This window comes from Mesoplodon bidens, assembly GCF_964165515.1.
Source record: "Mesoplodon bidens genome assembly, contig: HAP1_SCAFFOLD_304, whole genome shotgun sequence".
NCBI classification, from domain to species: domain Eukaryota; kingdom Metazoa; phylum Chordata; class Mammalia; order Artiodactyla; family Ziphiidae; genus Mesoplodon; species Mesoplodon bidens.
Genome location: NW_027672087.1, coordinates 60,976 through 83,774, shown reverse-complemented (window position 1 = coordinate 83,774; position 22,799 = coordinate 60,976). Strand labels below are relative to the sequence as shown.

General features: G+C 52.5%; 2 protein-coding genes across 2 annotated transcripts; both read right to left on the bottom strand.

The window, feature by feature from the left end:
* Positions 1–4,828: 4,828 nt before the first annotated feature.
* Positions 4,829–17,088, bottom strand: LOC308610587 (exocyst complex component 7-like; the record flags this gene model as incomplete). The annotated part of the gene is given in 10 exon segments (XM_081259668.1): positions 4,829–5,008; positions 6,863–7,006; positions 7,277–7,429; positions 7,712–7,857; positions 8,838–8,923; positions 8,925–8,993; positions 11,839–11,893; positions 12,794–12,961; positions 14,951–15,173; positions 17,071–17,088. Coding segments are annotated over 10 exon segments (1,242 nt in total).
* A 519-nt stretch (positions 17,089–17,607) lies between these two features.
* Positions 17,608–19,671, bottom strand: LOC308610586 (exocyst complex component 7-like; the record flags this gene model as incomplete). Its single annotated transcript, XM_081259667.1, has 4 exons — positions 19,577–19,671; positions 19,303–19,368; positions 17,973–18,154; positions 17,608–17,776 (listed from the first exon to the last, which is right to left on the bottom strand). The coding sequence occupies exons 1-4, from the start codon at positions 19,634–19,636 to the stop codon at positions 17,608–17,610; spliced, it is 477 nt and encodes a 158-aa protein (XP_081115793.1). The 5' UTR covers positions 19,637–19,671.
* Between the last annotated feature and the right edge of the window lie 3,128 nt (positions 19,672–22,799).

The window sequence follows — 22,799 nt, the reverse complement described above, 5'->3', positions numbered from 1 at the left end:
TCTAACGTTACCACCACCGATTCCAAGGAGATACATCCCAGCTGGAGAGCCCATTTCCAACACCTCTCTGGCTCAGCTCCGACCTTGGGCAAGTCATGTGCAACCTTTCTAGGCTTGCAGTCTCATCTCTATCTGAAGTTATAATTGCACACAAGAACCCTTCTAGATTCAAATGACCAGGGCGCCTCTACTCCCAAGTGAGATGTAGAGTCCCCTATTTCTCCGCATGCCCTAGTGTATGCCCCTCATTATTGTTATTCAGATCCATCCTATTAGGCCTCTGTTCTAACCCCAAGGAGTGTTTGTGCGGTTGACCTGGCCTTGTAAAAACACAGCAGAGTTTATCTCCATAGAAACTACAACTTCCATCAGGCACTACCTCAACGGAACAGGAAAGGATGTGGGTGCGTGGCCCCAATGCCCTGGTAGCTTTGAAGACAAACTACAACTCCCAGGGTAGCCGTGAGATCTCTGCAGAGCGAAAGGAGTGACTGAACTCTGACTGGAGGCCGGGCTGGTCCGGAACCACCCCGACAGTCTCCCAAAAGAGGTGTGCTTATAATTTAGGGGCGTGGCCTTGCCAGCAGCAGGAAGAAGTTACCTGTTGAATCTTCCTATCCATTCTCTTCCCAGCCTTTGTAGCTAACCTTAAGAGGGAAGCTGGAAACCACTAGCCTCTTCAGAAAAGGAGGTAAGGGGACGTAGACAAGGGGCAGCGAAGGAGGCTATTGCATTCCTTAGGAGGGGCCAAACAGCTACTTTCTACCTGCTGAGTCAGGTGAAATGTTGACACTTGCACAGACAAACCTGACTCAAGTCACAATTCAACCTATGGATGTGGAGCTTACCGTTACTGCAGGATCCAATATGGAGACTCTACCTTCTCCAATCATGCAGAAGACCCCAACTCAGCCTCAAGAGGCACCTCAGGACGTTGTAGTTCCATCTCCATTCCAGCAGGAGGTGACAGTTCCAACTCCAAGCAAGCATCAAGGTCAGCATTCAACATCATCCAGCGTCACAGTTCATCATGTGGACCTAGAGCAAGCCACAACTCCAGAACCCACTGTGGAGGCTGGACATTCTACAGCCCTACAGCAGACTACAGCTCCCCCTCCAAAACACCCTGAGGTGGCACTTTCACAACCAAACCTGACACAATCACACTTCCACCTGTGGACCTTGGAGTTAACATATCTCAGCAACCAAGGCCATCTGAGACAGTTCTTTTACCTTCGACTCAGTATTCATTATCCACAGGTCTTCCTGGTATAAAATATACCCCAGAAAAGAAGCAGCCATAACAGAATGCCACCACAAACATCAGCATATGTGAGCTCTGTACCTGCAAAAATGAGACGTTGTCATGTGTTGGTCTCAGCCCAAAGCAGAAGCTCCACAGTGTGCCTAAGCCAGAACCTAACACCTACAATGGCATCTTCACCGTCATGTAAGAATTGCCTTTCCTTATTTGTTCTCTCCATTCTGCCTGAACTAGCAGCCTTTCTTCAAGTCTTCCTGGGTCCTCCTTATCTCCCCGATCCACATTGACTTACTTTCTATTTCCACCTTTTGTTTGTCAATGATTCCTTATCTTCATTCTCCTTCTTACTATTTCTCCTCTCCTCCAGTCTTTTACTTTTAATTGCCCTTATTTTTTCCTTCTCCATTTTTTACCCCATTACCGAATTCCTTAACATCTACTCTTCTCCCATGAAAAGCGAATAGAAAGCCAGGAATGGGAACTTGGGCGGTCTGGACCAGGAAAGGCTCTGCCTTGGGCGGCAGTGATGGGAGGGAGGCAGGGTGGTCTCGAGGTGGCGCTGTGGCTCCACGTAAAGGGAAGATTCGGGCGCCCCTGGTCCCTGCGCATCCAGGGCAGCCTCAGGGAGGTGGGGCACGGCGGTCTTGGTGGGCTTGGCACCATCTTCATACAGCCACCAAATAATGACGGTGATAAAGATAATAAATATGCAGATAACCCGAAGCAGTCTCTTCTAGGACACACGGCATCAATAATCAGAAACTGTGCGCGAGGAACAATAGAGAGCGCGGAACTGTCCGCCAGGGATCAGTGCGCGCGCATCCCACATAATTTGCGGACCCTGGCGGAACCTGCCTCGCCCGCCTGGAGCCGAGCTGGGCGCTAACCTGTAGCCTCTGGGCGGCTCCTGCGCCCCGTGGGCGACCTCCTGCTACCTGCAGGCCAAAGGATCCACAGTTTCCACACCTGCCGTGGGGCGCTCAGTCCGCAGCCTGTCTGCACCTTTCCTCTGACTGGACCTGAGATCTTTGGGGGACTACTTTGCTGGATTTCACATGCACATATGGACACACGAATCACATATGAGCTCAGGCTCAGACACATGTACCATGCTTTTGCACACACATTACATGCACACCCGCTCACATAAAGGAGGAATGTCTACACGTGACACATGCACACACTATACACATGCACTCGTGTACTCACCTTTGTGTGCAACAATCCTCCTCAAGAACATGTGCACACATGCACCCAAGTGCGTGATGTCACTCAATGCCACAGACTCGTATTCCACAGACCCACGATATACAACCACTCTTCGTTTGTACAAACATATTTGCACACTCACATCACACACATCCAGCAAAGACCTCCAAGTGCGGAGCGGTGCGTAAACACCCAGTGAATTGCACCTTAAAGAAAACACACTCGAGAACTTTTTGTGACTGCGACATCTCGGGCTTGTCTGCTAAACTCCTCCCCCCTTCTACTTTCCTCTAAGCAAACAGGCCTTCTCCTTCCCTTCCGCTCCAAATCCTCGGAGGCCTCAGTTTCCTTCTTTCGGATCTGCACTACTGAAGGGATGCTAATTTCCAAACAGCCCGGCAACCCTGTTCTCCCACCCTGGAGTCTCCTTCCGTGCGGGGAGAGAGGGCCATTCAGACTCCAGAATCAAGCAGCCTGATCAACTCCAATCCCACCGGCTGGAGGACTGTGTGGAAGGGTCTGGGGAGGGGTAAGGTCGCGCCCTGGGGCAGCCTTGGACTGGGACCTTTCTGGCAGTGCCCCTGTGTTGTCTCTGCACAGAGTAACTTCAGCTTTTAGCTATGGTCATTCCAAGGACATGTGGCCTTCCTCCATTAAAGCACGTCCGCAGGTGTCCAGATTTTTGCCCTCTGATGGGCGTCCCGGTCTTCCCCGCAGTCTTTTATTTAGTCTATTTCAATTAGGCGACTTTGCGTGCGCCTGGAGCTCTAAAATTTCAGCTAGGGCTGGGGAGAAGCGGCTAACTGGAGGTCACATAACAAATGTGGCAGAGCCAGGGATGGAGCTGGCACGACCCTAGCGCGACCTGCCACTGGCGGCCCCGAGAGTCGCGGGCATCTGTATCCGACCACTGCAATGCGCGTGCAGTCCGCGTATTATGGCTTTTCAGAACCGTTTACCCTCCTCTCTACTCTCTGCTGCCTGCCTTCGGGGAGACAACTTGCACCCATGCTCCTTTGTCATCCAGGATAACTACAGGCCCAAGAGCTAAAGGGATCTTCGAGCCATGGGGGGCAAGCACCAAGGCGAATGCGGGAGATGAGCACCGAAGCTGGGTGAGTGGTTTGGATCCAAGGTTCACAGCATATATAGGCTCTGGAGAAATTTCGGCTCAGCGAGTTTATTAGCAATGCAGCTGTGGGCAAGTTTCATTTTAATCACAGAGCGTCAGTTTTCTCACCTGTAAAATAGGGGTGAACTTACCTACCTTGTTTGTCTGTTGTGGGAATTCAGTGAGTTTATGCCCATAAAACCTCCAACAAATGGGATCTATTCTTATCTGGGGACCACCCCAGAGGAAACCCGAGAGTCTGCAGGCTCGATCCGGGAAAGGTTCGTTCGAACCCCTGGCCTCAAGCCCTCGTCCCAGGCAGACTAAGCGCTCCCAAGCCAGAGCCCCAGCGGTGTTATTTGCCTGACTTCTACCTCCTAGTTCTCTGTGGGTGACTTTGTCCCTCTCTAGGCCTCAGTTTCCCTGTCCGTGCTGTGGGAAGAGGCACGCTCCCAGGGTCTGGAAGTATCAGCCAGACTGGACGAGCAAGCTGGGGCTTCTCTGCAGCGCTGGGGGTCAGAATCAGGGTTCATGGTCCAGGGAAATGCCCCCTTCCCTTTGCCACTTGCCGGAGAGGACTGAGAGCAAGGAGGGAGGACAGACGATTTCCGCTGGAACCGTGGCCAGGGCAGCGGGTAGAGTCATTAGGAGGGCAGGGGCAGGGTTTTGCCATGGGCGACCGGGATCCATTGTTTGACCACCCCCGTCAGCATCTGGGTGCTTCTCAGGGGCCGCTGTGGAACTGCGTCCCACTCAGGTCCTCTCTTTCCCAGGGCCCCGGGCCACCACCCTCCACCCACCTATCCCTCTCCTCTCTGGGGCAGTGCCTTGGCCTCTGTGCAACCCTGCCCGGGACTCCAGGCTGCGGAGGGCCGCCTTCAGAGCCGGCCGCGTGTGGCAGGACTTCGCACCTTTGGCCTTCATCACCCCGTCTTTCCCTTTTCCCTTCTTCCCAGCTTTGGAGGAGGCATCTTTCCTCCGGTTTCACTCTGGTCTCTGGCTAGTGGCAAAAGGCAAGGGGCATTTCCCCGACAGGCGGCCCTTCTGGGAGTGTGTCTCCCTAAGGGGGACCGAAACGAGGGAATTTTCTGAATGACAGGTCCCAAGTCTGGCCTCCTGGGGGCGGACTCGCGGAGAAGATTCCCTCTTTCCCTGGGACGTCCCCCTAGTCTTAGCTGGGCGGTGTTTATCTTGTCTCCGCTCTTTTGGGGAGCGGGTGTGTTTCCATTTGCACTTCCCGGAAGTTACCGCAGCGACTGATGCTCTTCAGGAAACGGAATTGATCTCTTTGTGACGTAAGAGGGTTGGAATAGCCACGAGTGAGAGGGTTTCCAAGGTCGGGGTGGGGAGAAGGGCTTGCGCACAGGGCCTGAGTTGCTCCCAGTGCGGGGAGACCCCGAGGGCTGGGCAGCCTTGTCTGCTGTCTGGAGCAATGGAGAGGAAGTGGGTGGATGCTGAAGCGCGCCCACCACCAGGCGGAAGAAACTCTGAGAAGACCCGAGGGAGTCTTCACTCCAGGGGAAATATCAAGTGCTTCCAATTGCTCCTTCCACATATAATCTCATTCTGCTGTATATTTTCCTCATGTACATGTTCTTTACCCCTCACTTTCTTCCTCCCTAATTCTGCAGGTCTGGACAAGGCCTGGAAATCTGCATTTCTAACAAAATTCCTCCTTTCCCCATTTGATTAAGCTGATAAGCAGGGTTTACCTTATAAGTGATTACCGTTATAAGTTATCCTAAAGTCATATCACAGATATGCTATAAAGCCTGGGCAATGCTATACGTACAAGTTTGTCTCTCCACAGAGGATGGGACTATAATGTAAAAAGGATGAAGACAGTCTCAGTACATACTTTATAGTCACCCCTGTACACACACGTTTTGCTTTCTGCAGGTGGTGCAAACCTTACATGAGGGAAGACTGAAAAGCATTTAAGGGATTTTTCAAAGTTTCAAACTGCCAGTACTAGTTCATTATTCACCAGAGGAAATCCACAAAAAGGTACCATTCTGCTGGCCTGGGTGTTGTTCCCAGTTTTCTGTCACCCTCTTCGTCTCTTTTCCACCTTCTCTTTAACTTCCTTCCTACTTAAACATTTCTTACTGGGTAAGCGAGCAAGGTTGAAAGCACAAGGATGCCCAGAAGAAAAACTACAAATACACTCTGCTTGATTAAAATAAAGTACACTCAGCATCCCAGGTGAATTATCTGCTGCCTCTGCATAGCCAAATGGACTTGGCCGTAGCAAAAGATACCTGCCCCCGTTTGTTTTTCCTCCCATGGCCTGGTGGATGTGGAGGTTACCTTCCTCCTATTTAGTTCCTGGAGACTACTGGCTCTGGGGCAGGAATTGGGCTGCTGAAGGCTTCTTTCTCTGGGCCAGTTTCTCTTTTGGATCACGCAGCTTCAGGCCCCTCCACAAACACATCATTTGCAGAGTGCTTCTAGATTTGCTTGACCCCCTAGAAATCCATCTGTTGTGTTACTCTCACTGATCCTGGTCCTCAGAGTGGCTGTGTCTCTCCTTTCTCTGTCACCTTTGGCAGTGATCTGATGTCCCATTGTGTGTTCCCCATCACTGGGGTGTGTACCTCACCAGACTCAACTTGGGAGTCTTAACACTGTTTACTGGAGAGTGAAATGGAGGCACAGGCAATTAAAGAGAGGGAGGTCTCGGTCTTATGCCAGTGCTACCTGGGACTCTTTGACAGGAGGGTGGCCTCTGCTTCCTGGTCCCCCTCCTCTGAAGGATCCCCTCAGAGAAGGAAGGGGATGGTCCAGGAAGGGGAAGGGATGGGCTCTGGGGACCCTTTGGGCCTCGGAGGTTAAACTTGGAGCTTTGGGAAAATTTCAGCAGGCCAAGATTCAACTGTGAACTTAAATTCTGTAGAGATGGAGTATGTCCAGCTTCCCCTTTCCCCTCTTCACATACCTATAATCCTTTTTCCAGCGACATACCTCTCATGAACACATACTGTGTGACAGGAACTCTGGTGGGTGGTGTGGGGATCCTGATGGAACCAACAGATCTCTTCAAGAGCATCTTGGACGAAATGGCATTAATTACAGTACCAGGGAGGAAGAGCTCAGCTCATGAAGTGGTCCAAATTAAATGGTATGAAACTGGGCAGGCTTTGTGCACAAGAGATAAAGCAGTGTTGAGGACAGTGGAGACTAGCAGCACGGCCAGCTTCCCCACAGGGCAGGCCCGCCCCTCTTGGAGGCCTGCTTTCAGAAAGTTCCCAAGCCAGGTCACGGGTGGCCCTGCCCACAGCCCCATGGGCCGTCCTGCATGGCAGCAGAGGGAGGGAGGGCACCTTGATGTTGTCAGCAAAGTCCTCCAATGTTTTGGCTCCAACGGTCTCCATGGAAGTGATGAGGCTGGGCAGCTTGCTCTTGGTGCTGGCGGCCGTCCCCTGAGGAAGCACATGGTTGCACAGGGCGCAGAACCCGGCTATAGGCTGTGCCTGGGGCCCTGCTCCTTCCCAGCCCCTCACCCCAGGGGACTGTCTCCCCTCTTCACTCACCCTGAGAGCACCTCCACATGCCCGGGGCCCTGAGGAAGCTGTCGCCATTCACCCTCAGAGCAGACGCATGGGGGTAGAGAACACAGTTCTCCTGGGAGGCTGTGCCGGGCAACAGGATTCCTCCTCCCGGAGTCCCCAAGGGCATCCTCACCCACATACCTGGAGCACCTGGTCAAACTCAGGCTTGGTCTGCTTGAGGTGCCGCAGGATGGGGAAGACGGTGAGCACAGCCGAGAATTCGTGTCGGATGATGGCCTTCCGGGCAGCAGCCACAATGTTCTCCCCTTCAAGCATCAGCCCATCCAGGGCATCCTGAGAGAGCGGGGCAGGGAGAGGGCTCAGGGGAGGGGGCAGACAGCCGGTTCCCAGGGACGGTGAGGGCACCTGGAGGGGCGTGGGGGAAGTATGCCCCCAATGGGGTGGTCCCGACCAGGCCACGCCACCCAGGACAGATCCCCAGGACGGGAGGTGGAGGTGGTGGCTGGACTTGAGGGCTATGGACCGCATGCCTGGACCGAACTCAAGCTTCCAAAGTGACAGCTCTTGCTGGGGCATCTGGTCAGGGCCCAGGGGCAGGGTCGGGTGGCGCAGGACCTGTATCAAAGAGTCAAAGGTCTTTTTCTGATGGTGCTCAGGGATGACGTCCGTCAGCAGCTGGTACTCGCTCTGGGCCAGCTTGACAAAGGCACTGACGCAGTGAATGTAGGCGTCGGTCTCCACGTCCAGCAGGTCATCTCTCCCTGGGGGAAAAGCAGCGCCGCTGAGCTACTGGCTTGGGGCAGACCCTCTCCCTGCTGTGGGGTGGGGCACGAGTCTCCCCAGTTCCTGGCCTGTAGCCAGACTAGCAGCAGATGGGGAAGAAGACTGTGCCGGCAGAAAGCTGAGAGAACTCCAGCAGGCCCGACAGGGTGCGAGGGGGAAAACGGGCTGAGTCCAGCCTTTGTTCCAGAATGTCAGGTACGAGAGGTGTTGGGGAGATGGATAAAAAGGATAAGAAGATCCCCCAGTCGACTTCCTGGATAAGACACGCCTGACCCCAAGACTGAGGATTCTGAATTGTACTGGAAAGAGGACACCCAGGGATGGGCAAGTGGCCGCGTCCACCTCAAGGAGGCAGGCACTGTGGTCATCCATCTCCGAAAATGCTGGGCCTCTGGAGCCAGATACCAGCCCCGCCAGGCCTTCTGGAACGTATAAAAAGGCAGTGGGCTCTGGTCCATAAGGCTAGCTGGCATGGCATCAAAACTGGAGAAGAGGCAAAATGAGCCTCAGAGGGGGAGGGCTCCCTGGTTGTCAGCTGCCCCAGCAGGAGACAGGATCCCGCTACTGCATTGGAGGCTGGGGCAGGGGTGCCCGCTGGCAACCTGGTCCTATGTGCCGAGGGATGGGCTCCGAGGGGTTAGAGGTTTGGAGCCATCGCTGGAGTCAGGTGTTGTCGTTCCCTGCCCTCCAGGGGCCCGCATGCCCTCTCTGTCCACCTTCCAAGTGGTGGCAACTTCTGCCCTTGGCCCAGGCCCTGAGAGCCAGGTGTGCACTCCCACCTGGAGAGAGGCAAGGAGACCTAGTGCCCAAAAGAGAGACAGACTGGAGAGAGAGAGAGGCGAGTAGGCCGGGCTCATCCTTGGAGCGGAGCAGCCGGCTAGGCCAGGTCGGAGCAGGCCCTCTGGGGACGGCCATGAATGCAGCGATGGCTGCCCTCAGGCTGGGCTGCAGTACTCACCAGCCAGTGGACCGTGCTTGTCGTTCAGGGCCTCAGACAGGTGCTTAACTCGGAAATCATGCTCCTGACCTAGCGAAACGTCGGCCACAAACACAAGCAGCATTTATCCAGGGGCGGGGTGGCTGCCTCTCAGGGGACTGGGAAGAAGCCCTCGATCTCCAGGGGGGGATGTGAGATGGGGTGTAGAGGAAGGGGCATTGGAGAGGGCTCTGAGCCCCTCTTCTGCTCAGACCACCTTGGGAACAGCCGTTTCAAGCCTGACTTGCAGTGCCTCGGACCATCCTCGGGAGCTGGTTTCCCCAAGCCTGGAGGCTAAGAGAAAGCCGGGTTTCTGAAGTTTCCAGCAGCTGCGGAAGGTCTGATGCTCAGCCCCAGGGGGTTTATCTCACCATATTTCGGGAGAGATCCAGTTAGAGAAATGTCACTGCCCAGTGAATGGGGACAGGCTTCTTTTTGCCCCCAGGGTCATTCTTTTGAAGGTGGATCTGTTCCACTAGGGCAGGGCTGTCCTTCCTCTGATGGGAGGGAGGCAGGGACATGGTGTATGGGCTGCCTGTCCCCTGTGGCACATGCTCGCCTTTCAGGTGGAGGGGGGCGGCCAGGAGGCCTCGGCCGCCTTGGTCCTGCCACTGCTGGTCTGAGCGTGAAAGGGCTGCCCGTGACAAAGAACTTTCTCTGAGTTCAAACAGGAGACAAGGACAGAGACAGGGAGGGGAGGGAGCGGGAAGCCTCTGGGCGGGCAGAGCTGCCGTCAGCCAGACAGGGCCAGGCCGAGGGCCATGAAAGCTGCCCCTGAGCCAGCTGGGGTCAGAGGCCCAGGACCTCAGTTCCCACCCCTGCTCCCCTCTCAGGGTTGTGCCCGAGGCCCTCTGGGGGTTTGGAGGCTCTGCCCTACCACGTGAGTGGACACACTGTGGAGGAGGAGGGAAGAGGAGAGGAACACAGGACGATTACCTTCCAGAGGAATGAGGTTAGAGCCCCCCTTTTTCCCATATAGACCATGCTGGGAATATTGTTTCAGAAGGTTCTGAGCCTTATGGATCATCCCTGTCACCAGAGCCACACAGAGAGGAGATAAGAAGACCTAGGAAACGAGTGAGAGAAAACAGCAGCAGCCCTCCCCCTGCCCCCCAGGCCCACGCCCTCCCCCAGCAGAGAGCACGCCTGGGTGCCATCTCTCTCAGCAGGCCTCTCCCAGGCCCGCCGGAGGTCCCGCGGAAGGAGATGGAGGAACGGACACATTTCGTTCCCCCAGTGGAGCTCCTGATCCTGCCAGCGACCCTCACTGTTCCAGATCTGAGTTCATTTTAGGAAGTGCAGAGGGTGAAGGAGATGAGATGGGCCAAGATCCACCAGGAGAAGCCAAAAATAAAAAACAGTACTGAGTGGCACTTAACTCAGAAATAGACAAGGGCCTGGGATGGAGGAGCTAGCGATGGAGCTCTCACACCTAGAAGGCGAGACCAAGTGGCAGAGCCTGGGGGCACCTTGAAGTGGGCAGGCCCATGGCTCCTCCCCAAAGGGCAGGCAGAGGTCTCCAGGCATGCTCAGTGCTGGGACGCAGCTAAACAGTAGCCAAAGGAAAGCATCACCCAGGAGTTGGTGAAATGGGACTGAGCTTCCTGGGACAGCAGCGCCCAAGACGGAAGGCTTGGAGACCCAGAAGCAGACTGGCCCCATATACCATGGGAGGGACCCAAACCGCCAAAGCAATTGGGAAAAACTCAAAAGCCAAAAAGAAATTAATAGGAGCCATCACACAGAGAGCAGGAGGGAGGGCAGCAGGAAAGGGCACATGCTCTTGGCATGGCGGGGGGGAACCAACAGTTAGTATCACAAGTGAGAACAATGAAAACAAAACTGCAGCACCCACAGCCTCCAGGGTCAGCTACCTCTGTGGGAACGAGACATCACAGGGCAGAAAACGTGGGGAAATAAAACAGCATTTAAAACAGATGCGTACAGCTGCCCTGTTAATAAAATGTACTGGGGCAGGGGAGGCACCCATGAGTGTAACTCCGTCCCTCTTCCCTGGGGACTCCCAGGTGCCCACTTGCACCTCTGAACACAGTGAGGCTTCTTGGGTCCTGGCAGCTCCCCAGAAAGCTAGTGGAGAAGGGACAGAGTCTGGAGCGGCTCGTTTCTTTCTGTTTGCACCAACCACAAGTAGTTACTAATAACCAAGTTTGGGGCTTGGGCTCAGCATCTGTCTCGCTGGGTTCTGCCCCTTCAGTGAGCAGCCCCGCTAATGAGCGAGTCAGTGCCCTGCCCCACAACCGACCAGGAGCAGGGGGGCCCGCCGGGCCTCCAGGAGCCTCCCCAGTATGCTCGCGTGGACGTGGGCTGGGGACACTGATCCGGCAGCCGCCAAACCCATCAGGAGCACAATTACCATGAACGACGTTGAGGTCGGTGCTTCATTACCCACTGAGGCCTCCCTGCTCCTCTCTTCAAGGGCTGGGAACTGATGTCCCAGGGGCCTGATTCCTTAGTTCCTGACGTCAGTCCTGAGCCCCCCAGCTCCTGACAACTCTTGAAAGCCCACAGAAACCAGAGGGATGCTCAAAGCCTGAGTTTTCCTCTTGGGGCTCTAAGCCAAGCTAGATTAGGCCCACTGGGGGCCCCGAGATCAGATCCCTGCTCCCTGCATGGCCAGCAGCACTCTTGGATGCAGACTGGGTCCTGGGGCCCCCACTGGGCCCATCAGAGAAGAGACAGAGGGGAAGAGAGCACAGACAGGCCAAGGCCCAGGCAGCCTCACAGCCTCCCAGAACCAAGGCACAGAGACGGACAGGCCCAGGTGCAGCCAGCTGTGGCTGCGCAGCCTGGCTTAGTAGGGTCACCGTTTGTGGCAGGTTCCCCAGGGGGTCGGCCAGGATATCCACACTGGGGAGGGGGAAGGCAGTGCTCTTCCTGCTGGGGCCACCCAGATTCCCTTATGCTCTATTCCCCTGCGCCCCTGCAGGCACCCTCGGCTCAGCCGTATCTCCAAAGCCTGAACAAAGGCCTGAGGAGGAGCAGGTGCTCGCGGCGACTGTCAACAGGTCCTTCGTTCTCTGAGGGGCAGGTAAGGAAAACGCCGTCATGAGGGGCGTGTCCCACCAGGGCACGTGGGGTGTGTGCCCACAGCAGCAGCTGGACAGGGAAGGCTAGGGTGGGAGCAGCCCCCAGCCTCACTGGCTCTCTCTCCCTGGGGCCTGCAGCAGCCCCACACCCTGGAATCACCCAGCCTCTTGAGGGTCACATCTCTCAGCAGCCAGACACAGCCAGGCTTGCCAAGCGGAAGCTGACACCCAGGAACACTGTTTACCTGGAGCGTAGACTACAGGGGACATGATGACGGGAAGAAGGACAGACAGTGAGCTCTTTGCCCAGGATACCAACGTCCACAGCCCAGATGTCTCCCACCTCAACACCCCTCCCTTGACTCTCCCGCCGCAAGGCACTAACTTTCGAGTGGGGCCCAAAAGCCGGATTAAGTTCTTTGGAGAAGGCGTGGGGTTATTTTCCTTTCTGGGTGACTGTGAAAGTGGAAACTCTCCCCTATCCACTTTTTCAAGCCACCCTGGCTTTCTGCAAGGTGATGGCTGCAGTGCCTGCCCCTGTCCTGTCCACGGTTTTGGCAGCAGCAGCGTGCCTGGCCTCCTGATGCAGGGAGGAGAAGGGGGTCCAGCAAGGGGCTCTGCCCCGGCACCCCTGTCAGCCCACCTCTCCGTGCCTGTGACCCTCCACTCCAAGGACACTTATGTAGCCCCCAGACTCGGCTGGGTAGAGAGAAGCTCACCGGATGGGGCCTTGCTAGGTGGGCAGACACCTGCTTTCTGTCCTGCATACCTATAGTTGGGGGTCGCTGTGAGGTCAAGCTGTAGCGGCTGCTACCCCCAGGGTGGCCAAAGGTAACCCGGGTCCCACAGAGCTTCTGTCTGGTTCTGAGGTGGGCCAGGGTGGGGACTCACCTGGCTGCTTGACCGGCTTCTTGGTAGGTGTGTCCTTCCTCTCGTTGGGGACAGCAGGGGAGCAGGGGACCCCAGACGAAGAACTGCTCTTCCGGAAATGCTCCTTCAGGCCTTTGATGGAGCGGTCCAGCTGGCTGGAGCGGATCTGGTAGTAGACGTTCATGAAGTCTGAGGAGAGATGGGCGACAGCTGGGGTCCCTGCCTCTGCCTGGCCCAGGGCCTCCCTCTCACTTCCAGACGCAGCTCCGCAGGGCAGCAGTGGTGCCCGCCACTGCTCCTTGCTACCCCCTTCCTAGTGGCCTCCCACATGGCCTCGTCCGTTCCAAATCAAAGGCTTAAAAGGGAAAGTATCCCCCAAAAGAACCAACAGTTAGTTGTTATTTTTTATTTTATTTATTTATTTTTGGCCATGCCGTGTGGCCTGTGGGATATTAGGTCTCTAGCCAGGGATTGAACCCGGGCCCCTGGCAGTGAAAGTGCCAAGTCCTAACTACTGAACCGCCAGGGAATTCCCTGTAAGGTTTTTGTTTTGTTTTGTTTTTTTGCCATGCCACATGGCATCTTCCCTGACCAGGGATTGAACCCATGTCCCCTGCACTGGAAGTGCAGAGTCTTAACCACTGGACTGCCAAGGAAGTCCACAGTAAGGTTTTTTTTAGATTAAAAAAATGTAAAGTTAACATCCAGCTTCAACTTGGTAAGGGGTCAAAGGATGTGAGCAATGTATATGCGATAAAGAGACAAGTGTCACTGAATTTAAAAACACACCATTTCTTTAGCCATGAATGAAATGCAAATTTAAAAAAATTAGAGGATTGTGAAAACCCTGTCAAATAGCTAAGATAAATAAAGCTAATGAAGAACAAATAGCTGTGGGATTTTCGATGGGTCAGTTGACTGGCCCCACCTACCCGGAGATGAACTCAAGACAGCAAGAAGGTTTCAGATCTGTTCAGACAGTTCTGCCTGATAACTGCACCTTTGAGAAAATATCTCAGAGAACTTCCTAAATAAGAAAAGCAAGCCATCCAATTGTGCTCACTGCAGCACTATTTGTCGATATTGGAAAACTGGAAAATCCAAAAATGCAAATGAGCAAGGAAAAAGATACGAATATGCCATGGTACATTTTAGCAGTTCCCAACGAGTGTGTCGCCAATGTGAAAAATGGAACAAAGCACTGAGGCTCTGACTGAAGGGGACTGAGGGGTCTGGAGGCATCTACTGGCCTCTGGCTTATCCCAAGGGAGCCCCTGAAAAGCTCCTGCTGAGCCCTCAGCTCCCACAGTGCAGCTCGTGAGCCTCAGACATGCCGTGTGGTCAGTACAGGCGGCCCTGAGACCTGGCACCACAGAGTCCTTGAGGGAAAGCAGGGATAGTGATAACGCACACTGACAACTTGGTATGTGTACAAACTAACAAAGAGAAGAAGGGTGTGGGGGGGCTAAAAAGCTTAAAATTGAATATTCATTACTGTTGGGGTGTTTTTTAATTTTTTGCTTAACTTGGGATTTAGAAAAAAATTCTGGGACTGGATTTAAAGAAATGATGCACCAACATACCATGGAATATTATGCAGCTGCCAAAAAGAATGAAGCAAATATACATGTACTGATGTGGAACACACTCAAGATATAATACTAATTTGAAAGCAAAATCCAAAAAAAAATCTTAGGGGAGTGTTTAGTATGCTTCCTTCCACTTGGGAACGAGGAGCAGATACACACATATTTATTCTCTCTCTCTCTCTCTCTCTCTCTCTCTCACACACACACACACACACACACACAGTGGCATAAAGAATTTTTTGGAAGGGTATAAATAACCTTAACAGTACTCATCTTTGGGTTATGATACTGCAAGCATCAGGGAAGTGGGGAGATGGACTTTTGCTTTTCACCTAAGCCTTTCTGTGCCATTTGAAGTTTTTATAATTAATCAAAAAAAGGAAAGAAACAGGAAAGTAAGGTATACAAAAAAAGCTTGAATTTAGCTAGATTCATAATTTGATACATAAGCTGTAGACTTATTGCTCATATTGTTTCCTAATAAACTCCTTTGTTTTAAAAGAAATGCAGGTGGATTAAAGAAACAGAGGGCAAAGTCCACTCCCTCTGGCCCTGCCACCTGGGCCCCCGCCTCCCCAGGACACCTCACCTTGGTTGCATCCATATTCCACCAGCCAGCGGGAGATGCGGATCACGTCCTGCAGCACGCTCTCAGGCAGATGCTCTAGGGGCACCTCCTCCTGTACCTCCAGGTCGTCCTTACCGCTGATCAGATCCAGGGTGAGCACAGGGTACAAGACCTTGCTATGCCGTGTCATCAGGCTGCAGAACTCGGACTCCAGCGACTCCTTCCCCCTCTCAAACAGCAGCTTCTACAGGGAAGAAGGAAGGAAGGGAGGACAGAGAGAAGAAAGAGGGTCCACGGCTGTTCCAGCATTCAGCAGGCCCTCGCCTCCCCATCCCCTTCCTTTGCCTTCCTGAGTCAGGGCCTCGGCCCTCCTCTGCCTTCACTTCCTTTTTCCCAGAGAATAAATGCCGGGAAGCTTTCCTTGATTATTTATTTCCCTTGTGTTCTCTCAAAATGGATGTTCATAGGTGAAACCCAGAGTTTTATAAGAAGTAGGTGCTTCACAGATATCAGCTGATTATTTTCTCATTGTACCATTAATTTGTGTTCTTGTTAGAAAAGGGTTTGCAAAAGAAAAAAAATAGATAAATTGGACTACATCAAATTAAAAACTTTTGTGCTGTAAATGACACCATCAAAAAAGTGAAAATACAATTCACAGAATGAGAGGAAATACTTGCAAGTCATGTATCTGACAAGTGACAGGTATCCAGAGCAGATAAGAGAATTGAAAATATATGTTCACAGAAAAGTTCATACACAAGGGTTCATAGCAACACTGTTCATAACAGCCAAAAAGTGGAGTGTCCACCAAGTGATGGACGGATAAACAAAACGTGGCAGATCCATACAATGCAATATTATTCAACCATACAATGGAATGAAACACTGCCACACGCTACCACATAGATGAACCTTGAAAACATTATGCTAAGTGAAGGAAGCCAGACACAAAAGGTCACATATTGTGTGATTCCATTTTCAGGAGAAGTCCAGAATAGGTAAATTTACAGAGACAGAAAATAGCTGAGTGATTACCAGAGGCTGGGTGAATGGGGGAGGGAAGGGAAGAAGAGTGACTGCCAATGGATTTCTTTTTTTAGGCAATGAAAATGTTATAAAAGTTATTCCGGTGTTTTTTTTTTTTTTTTTTTTTTTTTCTTTTTGTGGTATGCGGGCCTCTCACTGTTGTGGCCTCTCCCGTTGCGGAGCACAGGCTCCGGACGCGCAGGCCCAGCGGCCACGGCTCACGGGCCCAGCCGCTCCGCAGCATATGGGATCCTCCCAGACCGGGGCACGAACCCGTATCCCCTGCATCGGCAGGCGGACTCCCAACCACTGCGCCACCAGGGAAGCCCTATTCCGGTGTTGTTGCACAACTCTGTGATTATACTAAAACTACTGCGTTTTATACTTTAAATGGGTAAATTTTATGGTATGTGAATTATATCTCAGTAAAGATGTTTTAAAAATAGAGGAGTTGGAGCATTTCTGCTTAAATGAAAAGTACGTCCCCTAGGGTAAACCTATAGCATATTTTTTGTATTCTCCTTCTCTAATCCACTCCCACACCCAAGTTCTAGCACAGAGCTCTTCACTCTGTGATCCAAACTTGGTAGAGACCCTCAAGAATCAAGTTCTCCAGCCCCTGGCATCCCAATCTCTGAGTCCAGGCTGCCCACCCAAGGGCTGCAGTATTATGGTTTTACTGGTGTGTGCCCACTGCATTACTGGTGTGCCGAGGTATTGATCTTATCAGTCCTCCGGGTAGCCAGGTGGCGCTGTGTACAGCCAGAGACCACTGGCTAGTTACTTTACCCCAGTGTGCCACACAAACATTCTCATTTCTGATGGAGCCACGATGGGAGAAAAGCTGGGAGGCACTGTTCTAAGCAACAGCTTTCTGGGTGGGAGAAAAGCCAGTTTCCCATCTTTGTTCCCCAGCCCACCCCCTCTTCTGGGTAAGACACACGCCTCAGGGCAAGAACTGTGGTGCCACCAGGAAGGTGTGCCAGGTGACTGGGGGTCCAAGCTGGCCTGCCCTCTAATGTTCCTCAGTGGCTGGGATGTCTGGGCCTCTGCTCCCACCTTTTCTCCTGTCTGCATTCTCTCCTTTCCTCAATGCATTGAGTAAATCTCACTTCCCAGCCCTTCTCCATCTCCCTCTGGTGATCTAAAGACCCCAAAACTTAAACACAAAGATATGACACAAAAAAATTGAATATGAAAACATGAATGCAGGTCCCCTGACTAGTCAAATTCATTGAGTCAGAAAGTAGAGTGATGATGGCCAGGGATTGGTGGGGAGGAGAAAGAGGAGTTAGTGTTTAATGGGTACAGGGTTTCAGTCTGAGATGATGAAAAGAATTCTGGAGATGGTTATACGACAGTGTGAACGTACTTAATGTCACTGAACTGTTCCTTTAAAGATGGTTAAAAAGGCAAATTTTATATTATGCATTTTTTGCTACAATAAAAAAATACCCATGCATTTATAAAAATCAAATGTTAAACTTATACTTCATATTTAACTTATAATTTAGTTAAATTATTAAGATGCAATAAAAATGTATACCTGTAATTTCTGAGACAGAGATCTTAATGCCTACAGTATGTGTATGGTATTATATACTTCTGTTTATTCTACTATATTCTCTTTTAAGCTGGTTCAGTGTCTCTCATGAGACCAGGGCTGTGACTCGTGTCCCCAAACCTCTCACATCACTCTGCTGGCCCCTTACCACTTTGTTGAGCTCTGGGCTGTCTGGGATGTTGTCCTGGAAATACTCCACAGCCTTCTGAATCTTAGCCATGCTGCCCAGGTACTCTTCCAGCCTACCTGGGGGGCTGGAAAGGAGAAAAGTCCTATTAGCCTGGGCAGATGGAAGTTGAAGAGGAAGGACCAAGAGAATGGTATTTGGAAAGGGGAGAAGAGAATTAACACAGGGGACTCGAGGCTCAAATATATCTACTCCTCCCTTCCAAGGCCTACAGCCACTGGTGCAAGAGGCCTTAGGAATGTGACCTTCTGGCCCTAGCTCACCCCTCCCTGATGATCTTCTTAGTGTCACTGGCCACATGGTAGTAGCTGATAACGTGGTCCAGACAGGACAGGGTCTTCTCAACATTCTCCTGCAGCCGCTGCAGGTTCTCCGTCTGTTTGTGCACAGGGATGATGTTCTCCAGCTTCATAAGGCGACTCTCAATGGATGACAGGATAGACACCTGCGGGGGGAAGCTCCATGCTCTCAGGCCTCAGGGTTGTCCCAGCACTGCTTCTGCCACCCACCAGGTCTTTGGCAATTGCTGCCTCTTCTCTGGTTTTCTAGACAATAAGCTCCATGAGGGAAGGGACAGGGTATATCTGTTCACCACTGTATCCCCAGAACCTACCCTGTGCCTGGCACATAGGAGGTGGCCCAAATAAATTGGCTGAAGTTTGATTTGAAGGCAAGTCAAGCATTAAATTAACTCCTCCTCAGATAACACCTCAGGATGGCTTCCCTTCCAACCTTTGAAGCCAAATCTCAATCTCTATTCTCTCTGATGCTTTCCTGGACTGAACAGGAAATAGTTTCATACAGAGTAGCCTCAAATGCATTGCTGGTACCTTCAAAACCCTTTCTCTCTAAGAGTGAATCTCATTAAGTAAGGCCTAGCACCTGATGACTGTATTATTAAAAACATACTCAAGTTTGTATCTGCTCAGTTTGTGCTTTTCCAGTCTTCTCTAGGAACAAGGAAGGAAACTCATATTTACTGAGGACCTATTGTATACCAGGTACTATGCAAAATGCATCTGCATGCATTGGCTTCTATGACCTTCACAGTTACACTGGAGGTTGGCATCGTCTGTTTTAGCAGAGGAAGTAACTGAGGCTCAGAGTTACCTGTCAGGGGCCACACACAAATAGGTGGAGGGGCGGGGACTAGACCCCAGATCTCTCTGACTTCAGAGCTCATTTTACACCTCAAGCCCTCTGGGGTGAAGGCTGAGTCTTTTTCTGCCCTCAGTAATCTCAGAAGTGGTAACCCAGCCGTCCAACCCTCACTTGAATTGACGATGACGCATGGCCAGTACCCAGCCCACCTAAGTCAGTCTCACTAAATGTCTGCAGAAGGAGAGAAGGAAGAATGGAGAACTTAGGCAGAAAGCAGAAAGTCCAGGCCAGTGGGGGCTGCAGCATCCTCAGCGAAGGGGCGGACAAGGGGAAGGGAGTGTTAAGAGACGTGTCACACTGTTGCTAGAGAAACCCACAGGTTACCACCACCACTACCCAGACCCACACCTCCAGGCCTTAGGTGCCAGAACTACCGGGTCGCAGGGTTCTCCTCCAGCGTCTGGAAGCCCTCCCAGCTGAGGGGTTACTCACCATGTTCTTGGAAAGCTGGTCACTCTTCTCCAGTCTGTCTCGGATGAAGGACAGCGTCTCCTCCTCCTGGGGGGAGCGCATGCAAGGACATCACCAGAAGCCGAAGGCTAAAGGAGACCACCGCGTCCTAGATCCACGGCCTCGCCCCTAGGAGACAAGGTCTCCTCGCAGGGAGGGCCCCCTCCCACTCCCGCCGCCTCCCTGAGTAGAGGCCCGGCCCGCATCTCGCCCCCCTCCCTCACCTCCTCCCCCGCCTCCCCAGCTCCAGCCCCACCTGCTTCAGCTTGTCCTCGATCTCCCGCCGCCAGGTGGACGCCTCCTGTGGGGGGATCATGACTTCGACCCTCCCAGCGGCTCTCACTGCCCAGTACCTCGCCTCCGAGTGCCCTCTGGGCTCCCATTCCTGTCACACCCACTTCCGCCCGTGGCCCCGCTCTGAGTTGCCGCTCTGATGTGCCATGTTAGGAGTGGCAGGCTGAGTGCGCCTGCGTGCAACTCAGTACAGGGGCACCGGGCAGGTGGCCATCTTGGGTGTGGCAGAGAACAGTGTTCGGGTTTATCCTTGATGCGGGTTTCCACCCTCAACAGAGAAGGTTCTCTTGAGCGGTGTATTGTCACAACAGTTACAACTCACTTGTCGTCTTCGTGGGAAGGCTGACTCTTCTCACAAAGATCAATGACGAATTCGTTTCTCCAGATCGAAGTCTGGATCCAGGCATCGATGTCGCACTCCCCACAAAGCATAGCACAGAGTTTATCACACAGCAGGCGCCTAATGTGTGCCCATTTAATGAACAAGGAGCCTGTATAATCTTGTCCACCTTCGGCCCTAAAGCTCATGGAACGGGCCCTGTGTGCAAGCCCTCGTATGGGGACAGAGTGGTCGCCCATGGTCCCAGCGGCACCCATAACTACAATCCTGCCTTGTGGAGGGGCTCAGCCAAATTCCTGTGGCGGGAGTTCTCGGTGCGTCCATCCCAGGGATTTGGATGGGACCGGAGAGCAAGCCCCAAGCTCCACTGGAAGCAGTCTGTTTTGTAGAGAACTGTGTGGTTTTATTTGCTGGTGGTGAGGACCCTGCTGGGGGGAGGGGGCGGGTGACGGGGCTGAGGACCTGGACGGGTAGAGAAGTGGCTTCAGCGGGGAGTTTTCCTACATCTGGAAACAGTGCAAGGGGAAGGCTGAAAGAGCCCAGACCTGTCTGAGGGCTTGGGGCCCAGGTGGTGGTGTCAGTTAAGGAGAGGTTGAGGCCTGCCTGCAGGTATTCAGACACACGGGGAGCATTGCTCACAGGGCCTCTGAGGAAATCAGAAAGGCTTGGAGAGCTGCTAGGGTCCCTGCTGCAGGGTGCCAGAATGTCTCAGTTCCTCTGCCCAGACTCTCCTCTAAGTACAGCTCTGGGGCGGGAAGGGGGACCTGAATCAAGGTTCCTGCAGGGATGGATGTTCTGGATTCACCACCAGAGCCAGCTCCTGCAAAACCTAGTTACTCCTTCCTCCATCCCTTCCCTGTTCACCCTGTCTCTGCCCCCAGCCCTGGGGAAGTAAGTGGCCACACAGCTTTGTTCAGTTCGTCTGTGGACCTGACATCCAGGTACAGGTAGATAGACGATGAGGCATACGCTGGTGGGCACCAAGCCATAGAGTTCCCAAGGCCCTCCCAGGACCCAGTTCCACAAAGAGGAGAAAGAAGTGGGACAGAGAGCCTGCAGGAGGATTAGGCAGCTCTTCTGGGGCAAGAGGACAATTTCAGATCTGGTGGGTGGCCGTGAAAGTGCTGATGAAGGAAATATCCAGGAGGTGCAGCCCTATTGCAGATGAGGGAGATAAAAAGGCAGAGTCCTTGTGTAAGGATACCTAGGATGATTTAGCTGAGGTGGTCCTTGTGCAGTCCTGAGAACTAAGTGAAGGGAGAAGTTTAAACTGCTAGGGGCCACAGTAAAGAATAAGTGGGCTAGAGGGTGGCACTGGCGTCCAGTGGTTAGGACTCGACACTTTCACTGCCACGGCCCGAGTTCAATCCCTGGTGGGGGATCTAAGATCCCACACACCATGCGGCACAGCCAAAAAAACAAAACAAGACAAAAAAATGCTTCAGAAACTATTGATAACATCTTGCTCTATAGGTCTCAGGAAGAAATCCTCTATGGGGCTTCCCTGGTGGCACAGTGGTTAAGAATTCACCTTCCAGGCTTCCCTGGTGGCGCAGTGTCTTGAGAGTCAGCCTGCTGATGCAGGGGACACGGGTTCGTGCCCCGGTCTGGGAAGATCCCACATGCCATGGAGCGGCTGGGCCCGTGAACCATGGCCGATTAACCTGCGTGTCTGGAGCATGTGCTCCGCAACGGGAGAGGCCACAGCACTGAGAGGCCCGCGTACCCCCAAAAAACAAAACAAAACAAAACAAAACAAAAAGAATCCGCCTGCCAATGCAGGGGACAAGGGTTCAAGCCCTGATCCGGGAAGTTCTCACATGTCGCAGAGCAACGAAGCCCATGTGCCACAACTACTGAGCCTGCGCTCTAGGGCCTGTGAGCCACAACTATGGAAGCCTGCATGCCTAGAGCCCATGCTCCGCAACAAGAAAAGCTACCACAATGAGAAACCCATGCACCGCAACAAAGAGTAGCCTCCGCTCGCCGCAACTAGAGAAAGCACGTACGCAGCAAGGAAGACCCAACACAGCCAAAACTAAATAAATTAATTAAAATAAAAATCCTCTATGGTTGTGAACAAATACTTTGAGCTTTGTATATTATCACTGCAATTTTGTAAATAAACTACACATGTGTGTGGGTTTTTATATTTTCTCCAGTTTCCTTCTCTAAGGGTAATTTGGTAGCCAACTCAGTTGAGAGCCTTCTGTTTGCCCATCTCTGTTACAAGCCCCACCTTGTGTTATCTTGTCTAATCCTCACAATAAACTCACCAGTCAGGCACAGCTATTGTCTCCCTTCTGCAGACAAGGAAGGTCAGGCTCAGAGAGGTCAGCTGCACTGAGTCAGCACAGCTGGCCAGGACACGGTACAGCTAAGGCTGTTCTCGGTCTCCCCATGCTGGGTAGCTTAGGAGTTCTGATTGTTGTTATGCAAAACTGCCAATCTGATTTTCAAGAAAATCCACTGTGAAAAGCAAGTTATTATTTTTATAGCAACCATATCTAGTAAAGGGTAGACAGAATGAAAAGATGAGTTCCAATGATTCCCAATCCAATGTCAGGCTGATGTTGACAAGTGGACATTGACTCAGTAAAAGCTGTAATTCCCCAACTATGCTCAGCACAAGCTGCTTTAGCAAAAGGAGCAAGTGCTGTTTCAGCTGCAGCCTCAGAAGCTTGGCTTTCATTCGCAAACTTGTTCAGAACACAAAGGTGCAGGTCACCAGGGAGCCCTCAGCTGCCCACTCACAGAGATGCTCTTTCCACAGGGAGGGGGGAGGAAGAGCTTGTTCCCCAATAGGCTGTTCTTTTTTTTAAAAATAAATTTATTTATTTTATTT